Source organism: Sparus aurata, chromosome 12 (genome assembly GCF_900880675.1).
Source record: "Sparus aurata chromosome 12, fSpaAur1.1, whole genome shotgun sequence".
Lineage (NCBI taxonomy): Eukaryota > Metazoa > Chordata > Actinopteri > Spariformes > Sparidae > Sparus > Sparus aurata.
In genome coordinates this window covers 10582876-10607168 of record NC_044198.1, presented here as the reverse complement: position 1 = coordinate 10607168, position 24293 = coordinate 10582876, and the positions used below count along the sequence as shown (strand labels likewise).

At 39.6% G+C, this 24293-nt stretch overlaps 2 protein-coding genes across 3 annotated transcripts; both read left to right on the top strand.

Annotated features, from left to right (window-relative positions):
- Nucleotides 1-8061: 8061 nt before the first annotated feature.
- Nucleotides 8062-20042, top strand: skor2 (SKI family transcriptional corepressor 2). 2 transcript variants are annotated; one of them, XM_030434862.1, is made up of 9 exons: nucleotides 8062-8386; nucleotides 10291-12304; nucleotides 12963-13026; nucleotides 13769-13846; nucleotides 16168-16233; nucleotides 16359-16457; nucleotides 16720-16787; nucleotides 17934-17997; nucleotides 18445-20042. In XM_030434862.1, the coding sequence occupies exons 2-8, from the start codon at nucleotides 10319-10321 to the stop codon at nucleotides 17988-17990; spliced, it is 2418 nt and encodes an 805-aa protein (XP_030290722.1). In that variant the 5' UTR covers nucleotides 8062-8386; nucleotides 10291-10318; the 3' UTR covers nucleotides 17991-17997; nucleotides 18445-20042. The 2 variants fall into 2 exon arrangements, with proteins under 2 accessions (XP_030290722.1, XP_030290723.1); XM_030434863.1 differs by lacking the exon at nucleotides 13769-13846.
- Nucleotides 20043-20885: 843 nt separating this feature from the next.
- On the top strand, nucleotides 20886-23438 carry ier3ip1 (immediate early response 3 interacting protein 1). The gene is made up of 3 exons (XM_030434717.1): nucleotides 20886-21046; nucleotides 21348-21449; nucleotides 21892-23438. The coding sequence occupies exons 1-3, from the start codon at nucleotides 20956-20958 to the stop codon at nucleotides 21945-21947; spliced, it is 249 nt and encodes an 82-aa protein (XP_030290577.1). The 5' UTR covers nucleotides 20886-20955; the 3' UTR covers nucleotides 21948-23438.
- The last annotated feature ends 855 nt before the right edge of the window (nucleotides 23439-24293 follow it).

Sequence of the window (24293 nt, the reverse complement as noted above, 5' to 3'; positions counted from 1 at the left end):
AAGGATGAACAGGGGTGTCTACCTATTGATCTGATTCAAGCTGCTGCTCCTGTTCCTTGATTTACTGAGGCTCAAACCTCAGCCACCCTGTGACCCAACAGGTTGCGAGTTTGATCCCAGCAGTAGTATGTGCCCACGAGTAACACTTGCAACCCTCACCTCACCTACTGTTAGCTGCTGAATGAGCTCCAATAAAATGTAAAAGTGCAAACACAGGAAAGAGACAAAATACTTTCAATTCCATTAATCATGCATTTTTCTTTTCAAATGTGCTCATATCGTTTAGGAGTTAAGCACTTCACATATGAGTACTAGGTTAATAACAATGAAGAACTGAAGGTTTTGTTGAAAAATAAGCTTTCACACACGTGCACACACACGCACACACAGATCGAGACAATACTGAGTACAGGCCTTATGGGACGACATTTGTGGTAATTCATTCAGAATCCATTTTAACGCATTGTGCAGGCCTAAGTGCCAATCTTCCTTTTTGGTGAGTCTCCATGATTTTATGTCCCATATAAAACGACGCAGTTTCCTTCACAATGGCCTATTTAAGTTACATTACCGGCGAATATTCCCCAGTAAAGAAAATTAAGCCGTGATACTGTGAGATCATCTCGGTTAGTTATCTTCTCCCCGCCGAGATGTGTCGCTTTGACACCCCGTGGAGAGCTGAATGATTCTCTTGGACGAGAGATAATAGTCTGATACAGAGTGTCGCTTGCCTCTGATCTCTCTTTTCTGTGTCTCCTTGCCTCCCTTTACAAACCTGAGACAAAAAAGATATGCTGTATGTTCGGTGTCGTATAATGCGGTTAACCATAATTAGACTTACAAGGGTTGACAGAAGTAAAACGGCGTTGTATGTATCAGCACTGTTACATTAAGACGAAGGGACAGAGGCTGGAGGAAGTGTTCTTCCTAGTTGCCTCTTTATTTACATTCCTAGTTTAAAGTTGCTTGAATTAATCCCAAAAATGTGACAGTTATGAACACAGATATAGCATTTCTGAATCCTAACCTAATATGACAAGAAATTGTGTTTGTAAACAATATAACAGGCACAAACAATATTAATCCACTATTAGTTCTACTGACATGTTACTGCCTCACTTTCTCGCACTCTCTTTCTTGAAAGATCGATCTGAGCTATATTCAGATGGTAAGACTTTTAAAGAACCAGACCAGTGGTTTAACGTGTTTTAGCCCATTAACCTCAGATTGTACGGTTTGTTACATTACTGCCACCAGTTTTCTATAGCATACCACAAGGTTTTTTAATAGATTTCCTGGCTTTGATTGGTATCAGAGCTTTCCCACAAGCACACTAACATGAAAACAAGAAAGTGTTGTTAAAACATTTCAAGTCCATTATGAGGAGATGATTATAAAACTTTTACCACAAAAGAAAGCCAGCTAAATACTCACTGGATGGATTTTAAGGCCAATAGTAGTAATGTTTTTGTAGTTACGTAGTCCATCTCTGTGGTGGAAATTGGGACACTTGCTCATGTGCCATTCTGCTGCTGAGAAATGTGGATCACCTGTCCACATTCAGGGAATTGAAATGAACAAATCAGCATTATCAAACATTACAATTGGTGGGTGTAGTTGGGTTGAAAGAAAAGAGCTCCAACATGAAACTGCTCACATCAAAGTCTGTGGATTAACTTTAATAACTGGGTCAATGCTGTTAAGTTTTACAGGTATATTTTTCCAGCTCTTTGTGTACCACAAGTCGAGCACCTTCTAGTTCCATTACATTCTAGAGAAATCTGACGTCCCTTTGGCTGATATCTCCAGAACTCTGCAACTCTCATGAAAATTGGATAAACAGCACTACAGGTAAGAAAAATATGTATTTTTGATTTTGGGGTGAACTGTCCCTTTAATGCCACAGCTGAATGGAGTTTAACAAATCTACCAAAGTTTTTATTATCTTGAATTTTTGCATACGGCAAATGATTCCGGTTCCTCAAACAAGCAAACAAACATACACACACACACACACACACACACACACACACACACACACACACACACACACACACACACTCTCACACCGTACCTCACCCCTCTGACCTTGTAGGCTTTCTGCTCGCCTTTAAAGCACACTGTAGCGCCCAGCAGTCTGCCTGCACCGGAGCTAATTGGCTTCAGCTCAGTGTTCAATGTTAACGTCTCATTACTCATTCCACTTAGAATAACTTGCACAAGTTTGCTTGTGTTCAGGGGTCATTAAAAGTCAAGCAAGCCTTTAATTACTAAGCCGGATCGTTCAGTAAGTAAAGTTGCGTCTCCCAGCAGCTCTGAATGTATCAGTCCTGTTCAAAATCAGTCATGAAACACAACTGCAGTCATCCCATGTCGAGCAGTCAAAAGCTCCACACGCCATGGCAAAATTAAATTGATCATGGGAATCATAAACTAATACAATAAAATATTAAACGTTTCATTGTTTGTGACAGGTTAGTTTGTGTCTAGCATATATATGGGAATATCAAAGGAAAATTAGAGAAGATAAAATTGCTACAAGAAGGTACTCATAAACTCACTAAATGCATTGTACACACTCTATAACTTCATGTTGCTATATTATATGGATACATTCACCAGCTCCTTCATTAGGTACACCTGTACAGTGTTACGCAATCTAGTACACAGCTCTACCATTAAAGCGTTTTTGTTGACATAATTTTACTTTATGTTTATTATTGAGGTCATTTTTGGTGCTTGTGTGCTGCTGGAGTGCTTGTATACTGCAAGGTCTTTCTAATATTTGTCTCCTCATGCATGTAAATGTGGTCGCCAGATTATTAGAAACACCTCTCAGTATAATGTAGTCCAGTTCAACACCGCTGCAAACTACAACCTCAATAATAAACATGTAGGTATAAAAAAAAACAACCTCACTGTCAATCAAAGCTGAACATTATGATCTGTAAAGACAGAATTTGTGGCACAGCTTTTGTATTTGATCACATTAGATTGCACAAGTGACCTCATGAAGTGGCTGGTGAGTGTTGATGTACTGTAAGACTGGTTGTTTTTGACCTTTCACCCTGGCATCAGTGTGTAAGTGTGAAATACTGAATAATGTATATAATTTTAAAGGTAGTTTCAACACTGATTTTAATGGTCGGCTCTATTTTCTGCGTGTTCAGAGACAGACGAGATCACCTGATCCCGTCTCAGAGGAAGATTGGTCTGTACGGAAATGGAGTCAATTTAATTGAATTAAGTTAGGTGTGTTTTTTCTTTTTCTTTCTTTTTTTTTTTTTTTTTTCAAAACACTGCAGGGGTATCTTGTAACAGATACCCAAAATGTCTCTGGAGTTACAGATCTGGAGCAGGTAAGACCCACTGTGTTGTTAACCTACTCTCACATGAACCTGCATCAGTCTGACACAGTATAAAAACTAAATTTTTTTTTTTTTCATAACCTGCTACAAAGACATATGTTGTGTTGTATGTTTTTACATTTCTGTTGTGATAAGCTGTCTTTCTAGTTTTACTATTTTTTGTTTACTTTTTTATAATCTTCAGTGGTTGTCACAACAGGACTTTATTTATTTGTTTATTTATTTATTTACTTGATCTTGTGTTATTATGCGCCACCTTCCATTTTTTATACTTGAGAGGAAACTGCAAAATACTCACAAGCTCTCACACCACTGCACAGGTAATTTGAGGGATTAAGAAACAAACGCACTTTAATCTTTGACCCCTCCTTTCCTGTATAGCTTGCCTCCATTACATTATGGTCAAATTAATTATCATGCACAAATGTGAGAAAAAAAAACTCATTACTTTATCTTGAATGAATTACAAAAAAACATACACAAAAAAAATAAATAAGTGAATGACTAAAATCCTCTGGGGCCTAAGCATTCAATTATAAACGATTTAAGGCCTTTGGTGCAGTTATGGTTGATCAAAACGCTCAGCCTCTCCGAACATTGCATCATGTGTGCGTGTTTTTTTTTTTTTTGTTTTTTTTTTTGAATAATTTTTCAATCATTCACTCTGGCTAATGTTGCAGATCTTCGACGAAATACGGGAATCTTTAGTGTTTGGTCTGCCGTGCTAATTGGCACAACCGCCTCAGGCGAGCTCACATCCAACAAACTGAGGACAGCGAGACCATGTAAAGATGGAACCTCGACAAATAAAAGCCAAATCAGAACAGATGGCTCTATATGAATATTACACACGTGCTGCTTCCACTGGGGACATTTTAAATAATGTTGTAAATAAAACGAAAAATGACCAAAATGTTATGAGGCATTAAAATAGTAACAATAAAAACAAGCTTTAGGATGCGGTGGATGTCAGCTTAGCCTGATCACGTGCTGCTGTGCGCCCAGATGTGTCAATTTAACTAAAACTGTGAATAGAGTTCAAAATTGTTATCGCAGCCATTTGTTATAGCCTACGTACTTTATTAATGCTGCAATAAAACAGATGTTAAGAGAGAGGGAGATGAGAGTCATGACCCGCAAGCATGGTGCCACAGCGGCACGCGCGCATGCACGCACCTACCCGTGCTCGCGCGTAAGACCCACTCCCCTCTTCAAAATCCACAAATAACGTTTTTTTTTTCCCCTCATCAAGTTGAATGGGCGGACTTAAAAACAACGTCAGCACTCGTCATTATGATTTTTTTTTCGCCCAATTTATGTAAGATGTGTGTTAATTGTAATGCACAGTTAAATCTTGGCTGCAGATCAACAGAAGAGTCCCATTCAGTAAAAGACGTGCGGCATTAACTAAGGATTAAAACTGGGGCATGCAGGGCGACTGTGCACCATATTGTAGCCTACATCTGCCTTTAAATCCACAATAAATTAATAAAAGCACTGGCGGATGGTTGCACTGAGGACTGGGAGATGTGTCGCTTGGCACACGGTTAAACACTGATTATATTCTGATAAAGAAATAATCTGAAACAATTTGGAATGAGGCCGGAAAATCCTTTTTTGTTTTATTAAACCAACCAGATTAAATTCTTGGGACAAAATTGTTCACTTTTTTGGGGGGTGAAATGTTTCATTGATATAATCATTAAATCGAGGCTGTGTTGTGAGTCATGTTTGCTCCAGTGTTTTTTTGAGAAAAGGAGGTGATGCATTTCAATATGGTAATCGCTCACCCGGGGCATGTTTCATTTATTGACAGATTTGATGTTAAATGTCTCGAGCTCACTTAGTGTTGTAGCTCTTCATTTATTACGTTTTGAGCTCTCTCTCTCCCTCTCCCTCTTCCTCTCTGCTTTGACCCTTCGAGGTCACACAAGCAATTCTTTTTTTAAACGCATGATTAATTTCTCAGTAGGGCGACCGGCTAATGCATTATGAAAAAAAGTGAAATGTATTCCAAAGGGGCTAATAGCGCTATTGTATTCCAATAAGCCCTTTTCCTGCTTCACATGGTTTAGACATGCTCCGCTTTTGATAACATGTCAGTGACATCTGTCTCAGGGAAGAGAGAGCAAGTTGTGCATCATCTCAGCTCTCACAAAAAAAACAGGGAATTTGTCGGTAATTGATTCATTAGTGATGTCAGTGCAGCCATACGCCTAGTTCCCTGTCTTTTTGTGGTTTTAATATAACATTATGGCTGCATTTCTTGGCGGGAGTGTATCAAGGCTTCCAACAAATAAATAAATAAATAAGTAATATGCATCTTTATATATATATATATATATATATATATATATATATATATATATATATATATATATATATATATATATTCATAGACTTTAACTGGAGCAAATTCACAAATCTGGACAGAAACAAATCTGCGGGTAAATGTTTAAGTTGAAAAAATCCCATAAAAGTTACGAGGCCGTGAACTCACCACTGAGCTCTTTATAACTCACAAACATTTCATGATTATTATTTTTTTCGTCCGTAAAAATGACTGTTTATTAGCCATCAGGACGACTCTACCTGTCTTTTTGTATCCTATTATTATTTCTTCTCATCGCTCTATTGTGACGTCAGCCGTCTCGATAGCTGCGGCCCTGCGCGTGGCTCGCGCCCGTCAGCCCCCCTCTCGTCCCACCTCAGCCAGTGTTCCTGTGGCGTCCGTCCGCGAGACAAAAGCACGCGCGGTGACAGCCTAAATTGGTTTGAAAAGGAGCAGATGGGGCTCGTGCTCTCTGCTGTGTCGCTTACGCACAAACACACACACACACAAACACGCGCGGATTTGAGTGAGGGTAAAAGTGACCCTGTCATGTTTATTAAGATGCTATTTAGAAAAGATTGGGCGAGAATAAATTACAACCTTTTTAACCAGATTGAGAGAAATGCTTAGACAGAAAAAATAAAATAAAATAACAAGTTTGATTAAATATTAATTACTTTTTTCCCTTTCTTTTTAACTTTAAATGTTTTTGTGCGTTTCAGAGATTTTATGGATAATCTAGCAAAGGTGACTTTGCTGTTTGAGAGTCTATCTAGAAAAAGAAATGGCTGACATTGAGTTATTACTTGCTCTAACATATATCAGGATATGAATATCTTCTTTTTGACTTGCCAAATTACTCACAAAAGTGTATATGCAGTGCTCAGAATGTGAGACTTAATAAACTTACCAGCTTCTTTATTGCATCCCTGCTTGTTTTGACCCCACAGTAATTATTTATTTCATCTTAAATCTGAATGTATGCCTCTATAACAACAGTAATAATGCGCATCCTGCAAAGTTAGTCTAACCTCAGCTCTTTGGGAGAAAAATTAGATCACGTTTCATCCAAGAAAACTTCAGAGAAGGGTTGAAATTGGTGCTCAACTGGAGGCGTAAAGGTTTTTGTTTTCTCCATCCCAGACATGAAACACAGTAGGCCACAGAAGAATTGTCCTGAAAACAACTTCATTAAGTTCTTTTAATTAACAAGCGCAATCAGTATTTGGGACACCACTTCACTGCATCCCCATGCAGAGTCAAATGAGATCCTTCCTTGCCTCCTTCAGCCATATGCTGATGACTATGAGGCAGCTAATATCTGGGTTACAGACTTCATATTTAGGTCTGTGCCTTCATATCTGTAATTTGCCTGCATATTTTTAGTGGAAGAAGTAATTGAGCAGCAAGAGCAAGATGCCTGGTTTAGGTCTTGGAGCAGGGCTGCAGCTAGGAATTCTTGGGACCCCACTGAGAGAGTCCAGATCTTGACCCCCCCTGATTATGTTCAAAGAAATAAAATTAAGCTGCAACTTTTGAGGACCATCAGTGCCTTGTACAGAATTTGGTGCTAGCTGGGAGCTGGTCTGACTGCTGATTACAACACACAGCCTACAGAATGCTTCCTTCTGTCTGAACAACCTGCACATACATACAGAGCATGTTTCAAGAAAAATATAAATAAAAACCTTCTTAGCATTGAATGAGGGAATCAGCTTTACTGACAGACCTTATTCTGATGTGCCCATCCATCTGCTGCCTCAATCTTTACATTTTCTGTCTTTGGCCCTGTGGTCAGCCTGAAGTTTTTCTCCAGCTGTGTTTAAAAACCACATTTCTGATGCCAGCTTCGTCTGGCTGTCTTCTGCCAACCACGCTTTAATCAGAGAGTCACACTCCTGGGTTGTTGTTTTTTTCAACCTCAAATATCTAAAGACACAAGTCACACACACACAGTCCACCAGCAGACCTCCTCTGACGGTGATAGCTTGTAGTTCTGTCACTAAAGGTAGCAAGCAAACCAGCTAAAAACGATGCTAATCTTTGAATTTGGGCTTTGCTCTGCTGTGTTGTCATCAAAGTTCAGCTCAGTTTTCTCCCTCGGAGACTTTCATCGAGTCGTTTCGTGCGCGCGCCACCTCGCACGCGCAGGATACCGTCCGGGCTCGAACGTCCGTTCCGTTAGTTTGACTGGAGACGTCACGTTAGCGGTGCAGGCGGACGGCGCGTGAATGAGAGGAGGAATAAAGTGTGCGTGGAAAGGTGTGCGTGCCTGTGTGTCCTGGACGGTGGGCTGAACTCGCGCTACACGCCAATCAAACGCAAGGCAGGTGCGTGGTCGAGAGAGAGAGAGAGAGAGAGAGAGAGAAAGAGAGAGAGAGAGAGAGAGGGATTAGGACGGCGCGTGGCGTCTCTGAAAGGCGAATAAAGCCGGCGCGAGCGGCGCAGTTTACTCACATCTCACGAGCTGCTCACTCGACGGGGACAAAAGCCGGTACACTCTGTCCATGTGTTTCCCGGATATAACTCCGTGAAATTGTTTAGTTTTAAGTGTCAAAAATGAGTTTTTTAGAGCTTTGTAGGATAAATCGATTTCTCTCGTGACGGAGATATTTTTTTTATTTATTTATTATTATTTTTCTTTTGACGCTGTGACCGTTTGGGGGATTATTCTCCGGAGTCAGAGGTAAGCACTGCTCGACCACTTCTGATGTAAAGTTGGTTAGAATGTAGGTAAAACTGTGAGACAGAGACAGAAACAGAGACCTGGCTTCAAAATGATTTAGCGAAGAAACAGCTTGTAAAGATGTGTGTGGATAACTAACATTCCTTTGCATTAATTTAGAATTGCTATATTCTTCTTTTTCTTCTTATTTTTCTTATTATTATTATTATTATTATGATCATCATCATGATATATGTTTGCTAAAACTCTCCCGTTTAGTCAACTAATATTGTTCTATGTAAGTTTAACACGATGCCTGACTGAAAGGGCCTACACTGTTACTTTGCTAGAAACGAAACATTGAAATTAAATTATAGAATATCTTCGATATAGTGTGTTACATGAAGCCAGTGTCTGAACACTTCAGTTAAAGTGTGCCGACTTTGTTGTTCGGCCCACACAACTCGTAGCCTACCGTATCAGTTCGTATTGCGCTGTAATGAGTTCTAATTCAAAACCTGCCTGTCTAGAACATTGTAAAACTATATTACATTACGATGTTATAGTAATGTTTTCTTGATTTAATGTGTAAATAATTAGTCATGAATGTATATGGAATTTGTTTTATTAAAAAAAAAAAAGCATTTGCTGACATTGCTGAAAAAAGTGTTTTCTCTTTTTTTCGGAAGTTGTTCATATTTTCTTCTGTTCTTAAAACATGACACACGACATGTAAAATTACTGAAATATAAAATGTCCACTTTATGAAATATTAAAGCCCGTTTAACGAAAAAAATATGTTATTATTAACTTTTGATATTGAGCAAAAAAAGTGCCTTGTGTTGTACATTCATAACACAATTTGTTAAAGTAATTTCGTGATACATTTTGCTGTCATACAGCACATGAAAATCTATATATACAAACTTTAATTTTACAGTACATTTTCTGGCAGTTTTATTTTGATTATATAGAAAATATATGTAAATAAATTCGGGACAAAAATGGAAGAATACATAATTTTGACTAGATAGTGTCACTTAAAGTATTAAGTAGTAAAGTAGTAAGTATACTTAAAAATAAAATTGCCACATTTCTGTCTGTCTTTGGGATGACCTTTTTAGGTTACAACGTTTTCTCAATAACAATTGTGCTACATCAAAATGCAAAATCGAAACAATAATTTGTCTGTATTAGTTTTGGAGGAAATCTTGATGAAATTGCACTTTAATTGTGACAATTATTTTTTGAAGAGTGTGTTATTATTCTCTCTCATAGTTTGTTCAACTACTGTTGAAAACAAACCAAGGCAAAAGCACTCATTACTTTAGAGCAATGAATAAAGAGCTATGAAATGCTACATTGCCTATCATCTTGTGGAAATAATTCAGTAAATAACAAGATAGCCTAAATAAAACACTTTCTGTTCTGATACATTTTTTTTTTATTGATAGGAGCAACAATAAAAAAATAACGTGTTGGATTTTGCTTTCGACCAAACACTTTGTAAAACCAGATCAATGATTATTCAGTGTATGTTTCTCCTATGCCCTCAATAATTTTGTAAGAGTGCCTGGAGTTGCATGTTTGGGTCCTTTATTCTTTGTTTTTGTTTTTTGTTTTACAGTGATGTTGTACATCCAAATTTAATTAGTTTAAAAGATAAAGTTTATAGATATATTTTGGCGCATGTCTTTAGATTGCAAATCAGAAACATTTCATTAGAAATGCATATAATTTAAGATATTACCTTTTTTCCTTTTTTAAACAAACAATATCAACCTTAGACCTTAGCTAGATAATAAATCTTAATTACTGTTTCATACTGTGTGTAATAGAGTTTAGAACATTTAACAAGAAATATTTTTTTAGGATTCAAAAATTAATGCACATGGACTCTTTTCTCTTCCCTTCTTCTCATGCAGGTTGTTCTACAAACACTTTTCCTGCATTATGGACAAGACCCATCATTCAAGCCCTAATGATATTATAATGACGAGCTCAACAGGCCCCTATCAGCAAGAACCCCTGACTCCACCCAGATCTGCCCATCACCACTCCTCATCCTCTTCAATGTCCTCCCCCTCTCCGTCCTCCTCCTCGCCCCTCAAGCCCAACCAGGTTGGCCAGGTCATCCTGTACGGTGTTCCCATCGTGTCGCTGGTCATTGATCACAATGAGAGACTCTGTCTGGCACAGATTTCCAACACACTCCTCAAGAACTACAGTTATAATGAGATTCATAATCGTCGGGTGGCGTTGGGCATCACGTGTGTCCAGTGCACTCCGGTTCAGTTGGAGATTCTTCGGCGGGCCGGTGCCATGCCCATCTCTTCACGCCGCTGTGGCATGATCACCAAGCGTGAAGCGGAGCGCCTGTGCAAGTCCTTCCTGGGAGAGAACTCGCCGCCCAAACTCCCTGACAACTTTGCCTTCGATGTGACACATGAGTGCGCATGGGGTTGCCGTGGTAACTTCATCCCGGCACGCTACAACAGCTCAAGGGCCAAATGCATCAAATGCTCCTTCTGCAACATGTACTTCTCACCAAACAAGTTCATTTTCCATTCCCATCGCACGCCAGACGCCAAGTACACCCAGCCCGACGCTGCAAACTTCAACTCCTGGCGACGACACCTCAAACTAAGCGACAAAATCCCAGCCGATGAGTTAGTTTATGCTTGGGAAGACGTCAAAGCTATGTTCAATGGAGGCAGCCGGAAGAGAGCGCTGCCCTCTTCATCCCACTGCTCCTCCATGGGCTCTATGAAGACTCTTCAAGGATCAGTGGTGCCTCACATGATGGGACCCGACCTGGGTGCCCAGAAAAGAGCCCGCTATGAAGATGAGGATGATCTGGATGGAGGCAGCCTGTCTCCCCGTAAGACACCTCGTAGCTACCCTGTCATACCTGTGCCAAGCAAAGGCTTCGGCATGCTGCAGAAGTTCCCTCCCACGTCGCTCTTCCCCTCGCCTTACCCATTCCCAGCGTTCGGCCTCTGCCAGCAGAAAAAAGATGACAGTGATGTTTCAGGTGCGCAGAAAGGAGCAGGGTTGTCGGGTCTTTTGTGGCCAGGGCGAAAAGACACTTTTTATCCTCCTTTCTGCATGTTTTGGCCACCAAGAGCAGCAGGAGGAATCCCTGTCCCCACCTACCTCCAGCCTCAACCCAGCGCCCTCTCCTCCCTGGCAGACAACCCCTCTCTCAGGCAGGCCTTTTTAGATCTCTCAGACCCCAGCGAGCACGGAGCAGTAGCTGGCAGTGGAAACAGTGTCAGCACAACCATGGCCCCAGGCAACGGGACAACCGCACCCCGATCTGGGCTGTTTGACCCAGAGTGCACAACGGTAACCCCTGACCTTCGCCCTGTGACGTCTGAAGGCTGGCTCAAACTCCTGGACACCCCAAATCTCCAAGCCAGAAAGCCAAGCTACGGCTCGGCCTTCCGCCCTGTGATCAAGGATGCTGAGAGCATCGCCAAGCTCCACAACAACAGCGGAGGAGTCACTGGGGCAATAGATGAGGACTTTGGGGTCGTGGTGGCCAGGTCGGACCGCCACCAGCGGCTGTCGCCCAGCAGCAGCTGCAGTTACGGAAGCGAAAGTGGAGGAGACGGAGAGGCAGAGGGAGTGGAGAGTGAGGAGGAGGGGGAGGTGGATGTGGAGTCGTCGAAGCAGGAGGACGAGGAGGAGGAGGCAAACTTTACCAACAGGCCGTCACAGACTCAAACCAACCTGTACCTCTCTGCACTGAGCGACAATCCTGGAGAGGAGAGGGGGAAGGAGAGAGGGAGTGGCGCGGTGTATCCCAGCACCTCCCCTCCCTCCTCCTCAGACCTCATCCAGCAGGAGTCCCCCAGCCTGCCTGCCTCCCCTACTGCCAGCCTGCCTCTCTCCAGCTCCACCCCACCTCACCGAGAGGACCCAGCTTACAAAAACGTAAATATCCCCCCAGGCCACTTTAACTAATTATTATTTAAATGGTGCTGCAGTTCGGGCAGCGATGTGATCTGCATAAGCAGATTGATAGGCTTGTTTCTCCCTGTAGAAATTGAAACAGTCACCCCACTCTGATCCTGCCTAATAGGCCCAGGTGTGGATTGTTTAATGGCCACGGTGTGTTTGTTCTCCCTCTGTCACCCCAGCCTGTTAGGGCAACTCTAATCTTTAACCTGTCGACTCCCACATTAACCAGGCCTCCGAGAGAGAGGCGGAGGAGGGAGGTAGAGCTATGAAGAGCATTTTTTAAACCAGCACAAGTGAACCCATCCACAGATTAACATACTAGAAATACATCTCAAGGGAAAAAATGGTTTAACCTTATACTACAAATTAGGTCATAGCAAAGTAATGTTGCTATTACTATTATAATTGATAAGTCAAATTTTGCACAAAAAATATTAAAAAGAAATGTAAAAAAATATATATATAACGCTTGAAATAAATTCTGAAAACCATCTTGACATAACAAAATAAATATCACATCACCGGATCAAATTCAAGCGGCCTGTAATTTATATTCCAATCTGTTTAATTTATCCACTGTATACAATTCATTACAGGCGAGAGATTCTAACCGATCGTCTGTTGTTTCCAGGTTCACAAAAATAGAGACGAAGGACTACCTGCGTACGCAACCAAAGACAACTCCAGCATTTCTGGTAAGCACAGACTTCATTTTTAATCTTTTAAGAATGGTAAAGGTAGATCACACACTATAAAAAATATGATTATTCTCACAAACATTGCTCAACAAATGTACATTTAAATATCACATCAGATTTGTAAAATTCATTTTCTAAACTGTTAAATACTGTTATCGTAAAAGTTTAAACACATTATGTACTATTCAGTATTTGCAAAACCAAAAATACGGTTTCTCTTTCTCTAACATATGTCATCTACAAAAATCACTTTACCTTTTGCTCTACTGTTTGCATCGGTTGCTTGACCCGACATCTTTCACCCTGCAGTCGTTTTACTACATCTCGGTCTCATCAAATGTTTGAAAAAGATTTTTTACACCATTTCATCAAAAAGCATTACACGAGCTATTTCAGCAAACTGTTACACACTATCTGTTTCATCAGACGTCTGAGCCAGTTGTATTATAGCATCTTTGTTTCATTTAGTGTCTGAGTGAGTGGTTTTATAGTGTCGCCGTGTCCCTGTGAGGCTCATATTCCTGTGACGTTTCATTTGCTCCTCTCATCTCCCACTCTGACCCTTTGCCGAAGAAAATGTCTTGTGTGTGTTTTGTGGCGGTGTCGCTCACACACACACACAGAGGACACACACCGTGCGCACACTTAGTTATCTCCATGTGTCTGGATAACCAGCTCAACCAATGGTCCTTACTGAAAATCTCTTTCTGTCTTGCCTCTCTGTCCCATTTTCTCTCAGAGGAAAACAAAGAGCAGAATAGTTTCTTTGTACCGGAGAGTGAGACCTCAGCGCCCGACTACTGGAGGGAAAGCTCAGGTACACACACTCGATATGTTTTTGTGATTGTAGAGCAGCTGCAGACGGCAAACTACAACTTAATAGATGAAAATAAGACAGCAACATTTTAAATAGATACTCCCAGAAGTCTTATTGTCAGAATGGCAGGGTTAATTTAATTTCTGCATTCGGCTTTTACTGGAATGTAATTTAAATTTCACATTGCACAAGGACATCTGAGGTCTGTATGAGACACTGGCTTGAATCACGATCAGGTAAACAAAACGAAAACACTATTGCGAAGGTAGCTTTTGACTGTAAGCGGCATCTCTAAAAACTAATTTACGGAGCGGGGATGTAATTTATTTGCAGCCAGAGATTAAAAAGAATTGTCAATATTGCGAGGCGGATAAAAAAAATGAACACATTATTTTATAAAAATGTGTATTATGTAATGGCGTCGTAAGCTACAGTTGGTCTTGTCTGTTGTAATTCAGCACACACAGTGCCGATGTAAAAATGTCGACACATAAAACAAACAGTGCCAATTACAAGACTTTCATTTGGAAAAATAATTTTACTTTACACATAAATTACAACGTCCTCTCATTACACAAATGAGACTCTTCAGCGTCAGCTTTATCCACCTCCATCTCCTCCTCCTCCACTCAGACAGTGAGTTCAGGGATTCATATAAATACAAGGAGAGATGGAACAGCAGTGGAAAGCTGCCTCTGCCGGCGCTCTGCCACGGCTGCTCTCTTTAGCGGCGCTGTCGCCAGGGCTGTTACTCTTAGGGGGGCCGTTATAGTTCAACAAGAAAACATCAGCTCAGAGATAAGCAGCCGCGCTAGCAATCTCCATCCTAGACCCATATCGCTGACGACATAATTGCCTTTTTTTCCCTTCCTCAGCGCAAAAAACCCCTTCCCCGTTTGAAAAAGATCACAGCTTATTGCCTTTTTATATCTGTCAGGAAGACATTAAAAGTGCTTTATGACATCTGTGCCAACATTTATATCTACCCCCCCCCACTCCCTAAACCCCTACACACACACACACCGTAATGATCCCAGCGCATAATGTATAATGTATTTCGAAAAATTACACGAAACAAATTAAATGAGACCACCTTTCCCCTGATTGCCAAACGTCTCCCTGGGCGGTGGGAAGCTCTACGTGATTAGAAGGCCTGATTCCTCCGAGTCCCACCACCCCCCCTCCACTGTCTTTAAACTCTCCCTCTGTTTCTAGGGAGAAAAAATAATCTAATTTTCCATTTATGTAATGCAAACCGCCTTGGCTTTGACTATTCACGGTTAATTGACTGTCAAACGAGGTTGTTATCCTCGGGCACTGTCTGCAAATTTGCTTGTCAAATGAGACAGAGAGAGGAGAGGAAAGGAGAGAGAGAGAGGAGAGAAGAGAGGAGAGCTCTCTCTGCTCTAAATGAGAGAGAGAGAGAGGGAGAGAAGCGTAGGGAGGCTCAAGGAGCCGGGATGTGAAATGACTGGAGGAGAATATACATATCGAGTTTGCTGGATCGCTTCATTTAAGGCGCACAATGCCTCATTGTCACAATTCAGACGCGAGCACACACAACACTTTCATACGAACACGAAACAATATAGGAACTTTCACGGTGGTAAATTTGAAAACAGCGTGTGATGTGAAGATGTTTTTTAAAAGAGGAAGATGGTGAAGTTTTAAAGCAACAAGTACAATAGCTTCCAGAGTTCTCCAACAGTCAAATTGATTTAAAAAGAGCACGGACAAACATCACATGAAATGGGGAAATGATGTAACTTTGATAACACTGATTTCCATGAATTTTCGGTTCTTCCATCCTCATGCAGACACTGGTGATGGTAGTAAAGTAACATTGCAATGTAATAGTTTAATCTGGAAGCTTGGTGGAATGGCAATTTAAACTTCTACTTTTCAGCACAGATCTTCAGGGTTGTGAGCTGCAAAATCAGTTTACTTTAATTTCCTGGATGCAAGTGTCTTTCTTATGTTTCCTTACCAGGAAGCAATACTATCCGACAGGAGAAGACTGAACATGTCAGGGAGCGAGTGCCGTAAATGTCTCCATTTACAGTGCCGTCAAAGTGTTAACACACACTTACACTGACATCTAGAGGCCAAAGAGTGAATTACAGTGCTCCACTGGAGACTGGCAGAGATGATGGGGACAGAGAAAGAGAGAGAGAGAGAAGATGAGACTGATACGAAATCATGCGTTGCACATGAAGTACACTGTCTGATGTGTAAGAATAGAGTGGAACAGCAATTACTCCATGTGCCTGATATGTTGCAGTCTTTATCTAAATGTGGCCTGTCTCTCTCTGTGTTATCAGGTGATCAAAGCCACGGTGCGACTTCTCCTGTGCCGCTAAAGAAGGATGTTGAGAACATGGAGAAAGGTAAAGACTGTTTATTTGAGCCACACTCACAATTCTCACTCCTGTACCACCAAAAGTAAGATATATCTTTTACAGTATATTCATTTCTAACAATCCTTTTTGCATCTGTCTTCCTTCTCTTGCAGAGGAGCTCCAGAAGGTTCTCCTGGAGCAGATCGACTTCAGGAGGAGACTGGAGCAAGAGTTCCACGCTCTGAAGGGCACCTCGCCATTTCCTGTCTTCCGTAAGTCTTTTTTTTTTCATTCCCTTCGCTTTTCTTTTCCGCACTCTGAAGGGCAGCTTCTCCTTGTCTGTCTTTTTTAGGTTCTTTTCTGTTCTCTCCTCTGTACCTGTCTCCCTCCCCCAGCCGCCCTCTTCTACCTCTTCCTCCTGTTTTTATAAATCTCCTTCATCCTCCATCGGCTGTCTTTTATCACTGCGCTCAATCAGTTACTCAAATGATAACACAGCTCAGACTAATAATAGATTTTTTGCGCTAATTTCAGATAACTTTCAAGACCAGATGAAACGAGAGCTCGCCTACAGAGAAGAGATGGTCCAGCAGTTACAGATGGTAAGACTGCTAATGACATAATCAGTGTTGAATGCTGATGGAAAATAAATATAATTTCTATGCCTTTAAATGACAAATATAACATCCTTTCATAGATGAATAATAATAAAAAACCAAAGTGCTTGCTTTGGTAATGATTTTGAGACTTAACATAATTAAGACCAATTATGAAATACTCAGTCAATGAAATATAGATACAGAGTTTGAACAGGAAGAAAAAAATCTAAATCATTAGGAAATGTGACTATAATAGCTGAATTATCACTGGAACTGCAGTAGACTGTAGACATCCGTGTCTTCAAACTAAAACAGAAATTAAATGAAGAATAAATAAAGCCCTCAATTGGATTCGATTGGACTCTTCTGCTGTTGCTTATTTGTCCATCAAAAGATGGAGCCAATCGTTTAGTTTGTCTTTCATGGGTGAGCGGTTCCTCTGCAGTCGTCTGAGTGTTTCCGTCAACATCAATCACCCGAGCAGCTGGCAGACATGCTGACAGACGGCGTTTGTCTTTGCTTTCTGACACAAGCAACAACTGTACACGCTTGCGTGCACATGGTCGCAAACCACATCCACCAAAAACACACACAAGCGCATGCCGCATTCATGTAACCGCAGAGACAGGCGACTGAACGGGCATTCGAGCTAATTTACGAGCATGTGCGTGCACGCTCAAGTGCACGTGCGTGCATAAATCGTTCAAAATTGACAAATGCGTCTAGATGCAGCAGATGGATCTGTCTGAGAGTAATGACACATTTGTTTCACACAGACATTCAAATGAACGCCAACAAATTTTTAGATTTATGTTCCTGCAACATGTTTTAGAAATTGATTGAATATCACACCTCAACTTTGTATGTTTCTGACTTTTTCTTTGCCCTTTTTTAAGGACCTTTGTTGGAATCTTATTGTTATCGTTTCTTTTTACAAAGTTTATGAGAGAAAATAATGTTAAATGTTAAATTAAAAAAAAATTAAATTTCTATTTCATTATGATTTCATTATCAACATTTACCAGGCCATATCAGTGTACTGTATGGCACATATGAAGAAAAAAAAACTTCAGTATGCATATAAATATGTTAAAGTTTTATCTGTTTAGAATTAATTTAACGTTTGAATTGAACTTTTGTTTCTTTCAGATTCCCTACGCAAACATCATCAGAAAAGAAAAGATCAGCTCCCATCTTAACAAGTAGCTAATAGGTGAGTGTTTTTGAATTAATTTAATGGAAACATGTCAACATAGGTAGTTGTCACAAAAGGATATTAACATTTGACAATTAATAACACAAAACTCTTTTAAGCTCTTTTGTAAGCACATTTTGCCTTAATTTGATCATTTACAGCCAGTCCAACACACACTATCTGCAAATTGAAGTGGTATCTTTCACTTAGGGTAGTGATTTAATGGCAATTCATGGAAATTAAATCACTTTTAGATGTTTTACTTGCTTGAGAATTGGTTATCCTTGTCCAGCAATCTCAACCATGTGATAGCATATACATTATATTTTAGTTCAGAACGGCTTTCACCAGCTTTCACACACTTTCTGTAACAGACTTTGTGCATCAAGACCTCAGTCTTTATAAGAACACTGAACATGAATGTGAAACTAATATTGGCTTTTTATTCATGTTTTGTCTTTGCAGACGGAGGCAACAAAATCCCACATTAGAGGAAGAAGCTGCCTGGATTTCTGTCCCATGATCAATTAAAACAAAGCAACTTTCAAATGATAACTGACAGAGAAATATTCAAGAGAGACAAATATGACACTTCATAGTATATATAGACATGTCTTTCATTTCCCTGGGACTGCAATGTTTCTGCCTCTGCAGCACAGCCTCTGTTAATAGCCCTGCACTTCAACTCTGTCTGGTAGGAACACTTTCGGACCAGCTCGTGCTGCTGTTTGGTAGCACGCTGGTAAAAGTTTGACGCCTTGATCCTCTTCCCTGAGTCCACTTTATTCCCCAAACTGATTGACCTGAAAGGGGCCCAAACTGGCAATACGAGGGGACACGGACGGACTCCTGCTCTTTCCGTCAGACTCAAAGCTTTACCCAACCAGGACCAAAGCAACCACACCCTTCTTTGTTTTTTGTAAATTTTAGGGCTGAAGATGACCAGGAAGGCAGTCATATCGCTCTGAACTTTTCCAAGCGCTTAAAAGACGAAGAGAAAAATGACAGTCTGACTGCTGCTGGCCCAACTGTACTGTACATACACCAAACTGTGGATGAGGATGGAATTCACACTAAGATTGTCGCTGTTATTATTGTTGCCCTGAAGAGAAAGAAACATACCAACCTTTATTCCCTGGCAACATTTGATCCCAAAGGGATTCTCCTCATCATGTCCAGTTGTGTTGATTGACCAAACTTTCCCTGTGAATACTAAGTATCAACATGATGCACCCAGGTTTTATCTGCTACATTTCCCTCACTTGAATATGCCAGATGAAGAACAAAACAAAGGGGAACAAATAACTAAAGTATCAATGTTTTGGGTTTTAAACCTCATGATGCAATTTGATCAATATGAATACAGGTGGGTATCACAAAAAGGCTTCACGCTTTATGCAAACTGTACAGTAATTGAGCAGTTTTAGTATGTGGGTGTGATTTCTCTGAATGTACAAAAAACATACAGTACAATGTTCAATGCATTTCAGATTTGACGTTTTTCACCTCTTCTACTGTTAATTTCCGAGCACATTGAACAGCTGGAGAATCCTTTGCCCAAAGGCACCCTGAAGGTGCTTTTTACCCTTCACCCACATTTTCATAGCATTTATCGACAGGCTTCACTTCCACTCAGAGGTGGAGGCAGCTGAATAGATTTGTGGTGTATTCAGATGGACATTGAGAGGCCGTTCCTCTGTGTTTGATCTCCAAACGAGCTTGGTCCGGGCCATTAGCAAGGAAAAAGACTGAAGTTGGTCGATGTTGTATATCTACCTGTAAATGATTTCACCTGACTGTATAACATGTCATACGTGTGAATACTGAACCTCACAGTGTGACTATCTATGTGTTTGTTTGTTTATTTATTTATTTGAGTATCAGGGCTCAACACCCTGATTGTGAAATATAATTTATTCTAACGTGAAAAGAAAAGGAAAAAGACATGATGACGATGGTGCAGTCAAGTGTATGTCATAAAGAATAAAAATGACCTCAGCCACCTTGTTTATAGAATGAAATGAATGAATGGATGAAGCTGTCATTTACTGAGAGAAATGTTATCCTTATAAACTGTTAATGCAGATGTATTTAAATATGTTCTTGTAGTTTCTCTACTATTTATGTGTAAATTAAAAGTCTATACAATAACCAGGGTGTGCTTTCATGTTTAGGTCTTACCTGTTTTACCAGTTCATTTTAGCCAGTGCTTCTGATTTTCTTTTTTTAATTTAAATCCTAAATGTGGTTTGTCTGACTTTGATTATCATTTTGATTGATTGATGCTTTTGTAGCAACACAAACATATTGGTGATTACAGGGTTATTTCGCGTTTGTACATTAAAATGATAAAAATAGATCAAGTCAATCATATGTGACAGGACAACGTATTAAGTCAAAGGCTTACATGGTGGAAGAACAGAAAAAGATAAATTATATAAAAACATACATATAGTACATACTACTGAAATAAAGAGACCTCACTAACAGATGCACAGGTAGGGAAAAATTACACATTTAGACTTGAACAGGATAATTATTTTGTGATTCTGATTATTAATCAATATTCACACACAAAAAAGACAAAAATGTGCTTTTTATATTATTTAATTTTTCAATATATGTTGACATTCTCTCTCTCTTTTTAATCTCTCCTTTTTCAAGAAAGATTACTTGAAACACAATGTGCGCTGGTGACCCGCAAAGATAAACAATGATAATCATAATAATGATAAAACAATACTACTACTACTACTACTACTACTACTACTACTAATAATAATAATAATAATAATAATAATAATAATAATAATTTTTATGAAAACTTTCAAAAAAATACATTTAAATCAAAGTTTATTCTGTTGTACGACTTCCGCTTCCCCTTTACGGCATCTGCATCTCTGGGAGTGGTGACCGAAGAAGAAGAAGAAGGAGGAGGGGTAGGAGGGAGGAGGAGACGAAGAAGAAGTTGCCAGCATGGCGTTTACACTGTACTCTCTCATCCAGACTGCCATCCTCTGCACTAATGCAATCGCCGTCTTGCATGAGGAGAGGTTCCTCAGCAAAAGTAAGTACTCTGACATGTTTTATACGACGTACATTAAACATTTGAATGAAATGACGCCGTACAGCAAGCTAACTGCAGCTAGCTAGGTGTGAAACGTCACTGCACTGTTAGCTGCCTGTTTACAGCACTGAAAAGACTCATGTTGAGATTTTAAGGCAGAAAACTGGGGTTATGATGCAGAAATACACATATACACTGTCCGTTTACTCTCACCAGATGATACTACCTTAATGCTTCTGATATTTTTTGATAGACTTGTTTATATTTTTCTCCTCCTGTCTCTTTCTCTGTGTCTCTGCAGTCGGATGGGGTGTTGATCAGGGAGTTGGAGGTTTTGGGGACGATCCAGGAGTCAAAGCTCAAATCCTCAATCTCATCCGCTCAGTCCGGACTGTCATGAGAGGTGAGAGGGCTGGTTTCCTTGTGTCCTTGAGGAAAAACATTATATTTAATTGCTGAAATAAACAGAGTCCTGAGTGAGTGTTATGTTTAGTAAGACTGGATATCATTTAAAATGTCAACTGTCACTGTTGCCAATGAATAAAGGAGTTGTTGGAACAAAACACAGAACTATTCAACAAAATAAAACACAGTTATCACTTGCATCAGTTTATAGTATTGTCTCAACATAAGACAGCCACGCATAACTTTTTCATAAAGAGATGCAGTATAAAATCAGCTAAATCAGGAAATATTTATTCAGAGATTACGTGAACTCACCAGACTTTTGATACTTAGTTATTTGTGCCACAGACGCATTTTGTGTACTACCCTTTCTTCTGTGATGTTAAAAACTTGAGTATATGTAATTTACTTTGTGTCTGTTTACTCTCTTGTTTCCACAGTGCCTTTAATAATAGTGAATTCAGCCTGCATTGCCCTGTTACTAGTGTTTGGTTGACAGTGGCACGCCGAGTGCCAACATGAAGCCGGAGGACCAGATATGTGCCAAAGAACAAACACACATTCACACTTAAATATGTGTCATTCAGTGACTCCTGCCTTTGCCAGTCATCTGGAGGGTGAAAAAGTTTTCCAGGGAGCTGGCATGGGAATAAAAAAAAAACATAGCCAAAGAGAAGAAGAATTGATCCGTCACCTGCCTGAAAATATGGCTGGTGTGGACACCAAAAGGATGAAATGGAAATTGTCTCGGAAGTTTTTAATGTCACACAAGAAGATTTGCTCACAATCCAAAACTTTTTAGTGTTTGTCCTCACTTTCATGATATGTTAGCATCATGAATGGTATTTTCCATGTGTTTTATCATGTTACAAATGAGAAACGTGTTAGAAGTGTTTTGTCAGCAGTCTGGCTGAGCAGTATCTAACTATTTATTAAGTGTTGTTACATTTCTATCTATTAAGTGGTGTTACATTTCTATCCATCTATAAAATATATATATATAAAATTCTTTTTTTAATTGCTTTGTTGGTGCTTGATGAAAGTGAAACAAAATGTTCTTTTTATGACTTCCTCCAATTTGTATTTTAGGCCAGCATTGTGTATTTACCTGGCCTGAAATGTAAAAGGGTTTAGTGTTGTCACCAATTGAATTGAACTTGAATCCTGTTAACTGAACAATATTTAAGTCTGCATACACCTGGGACATGAGTCTGGATTCGTGCTAATAGTGTGTACTGTTTACACATCAATACTAAATGCCACAAACATGATTGGGAAGATATTGAGATTTCTTTGTTTTATTTTGACTTGAAATAAACATCTTAAGTCATTTTCATGAACACTCTTTCTTTTGTTTTGCTGTGTTTGCGGGTATGGAGAGGTTTAAGATCAGTATGTTTAATTTCTTTTTTCACCGGCCTCATTTTCCCAATCAAATCTACGAGTTAAAGCTTTGTTGTATTTGTAGCAGACCAGCAGTTCTTGGGGGAATTTTCAAGCTTTCATGGGATTGCAATTCACTTCAGTTCTTTAACTTGGCCAAGTAACTACTTGTACTTGAGTACGCTGTGCCAGTAGCCATCCACTTCTTTTTTGGGTAAATATTGACAGATTCCTGTGGACTGTTTGCCCATCCATCTCTGCTCCACTTCATCAATAATCCCCATATGTTGTGAAGTATCTGAGCTCCAAAATATTTTTATTAACACTACTGTCCTTTCGATTCTAAATACGCGGGAGGGAGGGAGAAAGCGAGAAGGGAAATAGGGGATCTGATGGAATTAGAAGCATATGTTTATCAGGGAGATTTGCACAGTAAAGCCACTTTGATCTGTGATTAGTCCGAATTTAGCTGTGGGTTCACAGGAAAATCTGTAAGCGATCACAGGCGACTGTACATGAATATGTATCTGCACTTCACAGGTCCGGATGTGTGGTGTTTGTGTGTTTACGCTCTCAATAATAAATCATAAGAGTGGTGTTTTGACAGGTTCGTTTCCATTCCTACTCATTTTTGATGAATTCTTTGTGGAAATGTATTTAAAAAGTAGACATCAAATCTGTTACAAAATGATATTTGTATGTAAAAAGTTGTACCTAATGGACTTCACACCCTGAAAGTGTCTTAACAGAACAAAAAAGAGAAATAATTTTGCCACATGTTAGAATTTAGAATTAATACTGAAATTGGAAAAAGAAAACAAAATCACTTTCAGTGTATTTTGAATGTTACTAACATAAAATGTGAAAAGGTGATGGACAGTAAGGGAATTTATACTCCCAAAGAATGACCTCAGCACATCAAATGAAAATACAGAGTAGACATGCTGAATGTCAATAACATTAGTTGATCTTTTCCAAAAATTCACACTAAAAGAGAGAAAAAAAAAAAATCACAACCGAAACACGTATTTTAATAAAAAGGATTTCAAAAAGACGGTATTGATTTAGGATATTTTGTTTGGACAAACACAATAAAACCATGAGATTAGTTCCCTACATCATGTTTTTCATAGTTATGAACAGCACAACATTTTTACATAAATGAAAAATAAAAACAACACTGGGAAACTGTTGTTCACTACATCAAAAGAGGATTTGATCAGTCATGTCTGGCGTCGTGCAGAGAGGAGGTTATTATCGTTTTGATAATACCTCCCACCATATTAAATCTATCTGGATGGCCGTAATGACCCACTAATGCCATACATCTGTTGGTTGTTAGTGCGATGGGATGCATATGTTTTTTTTTATTATTCTAATGAGTGATTAAGTGGTTAGGGATAACCCTCTTATCTGATTATAACCTATAAGTTGGAAATGAAATAAAAGTGAAGAGGAG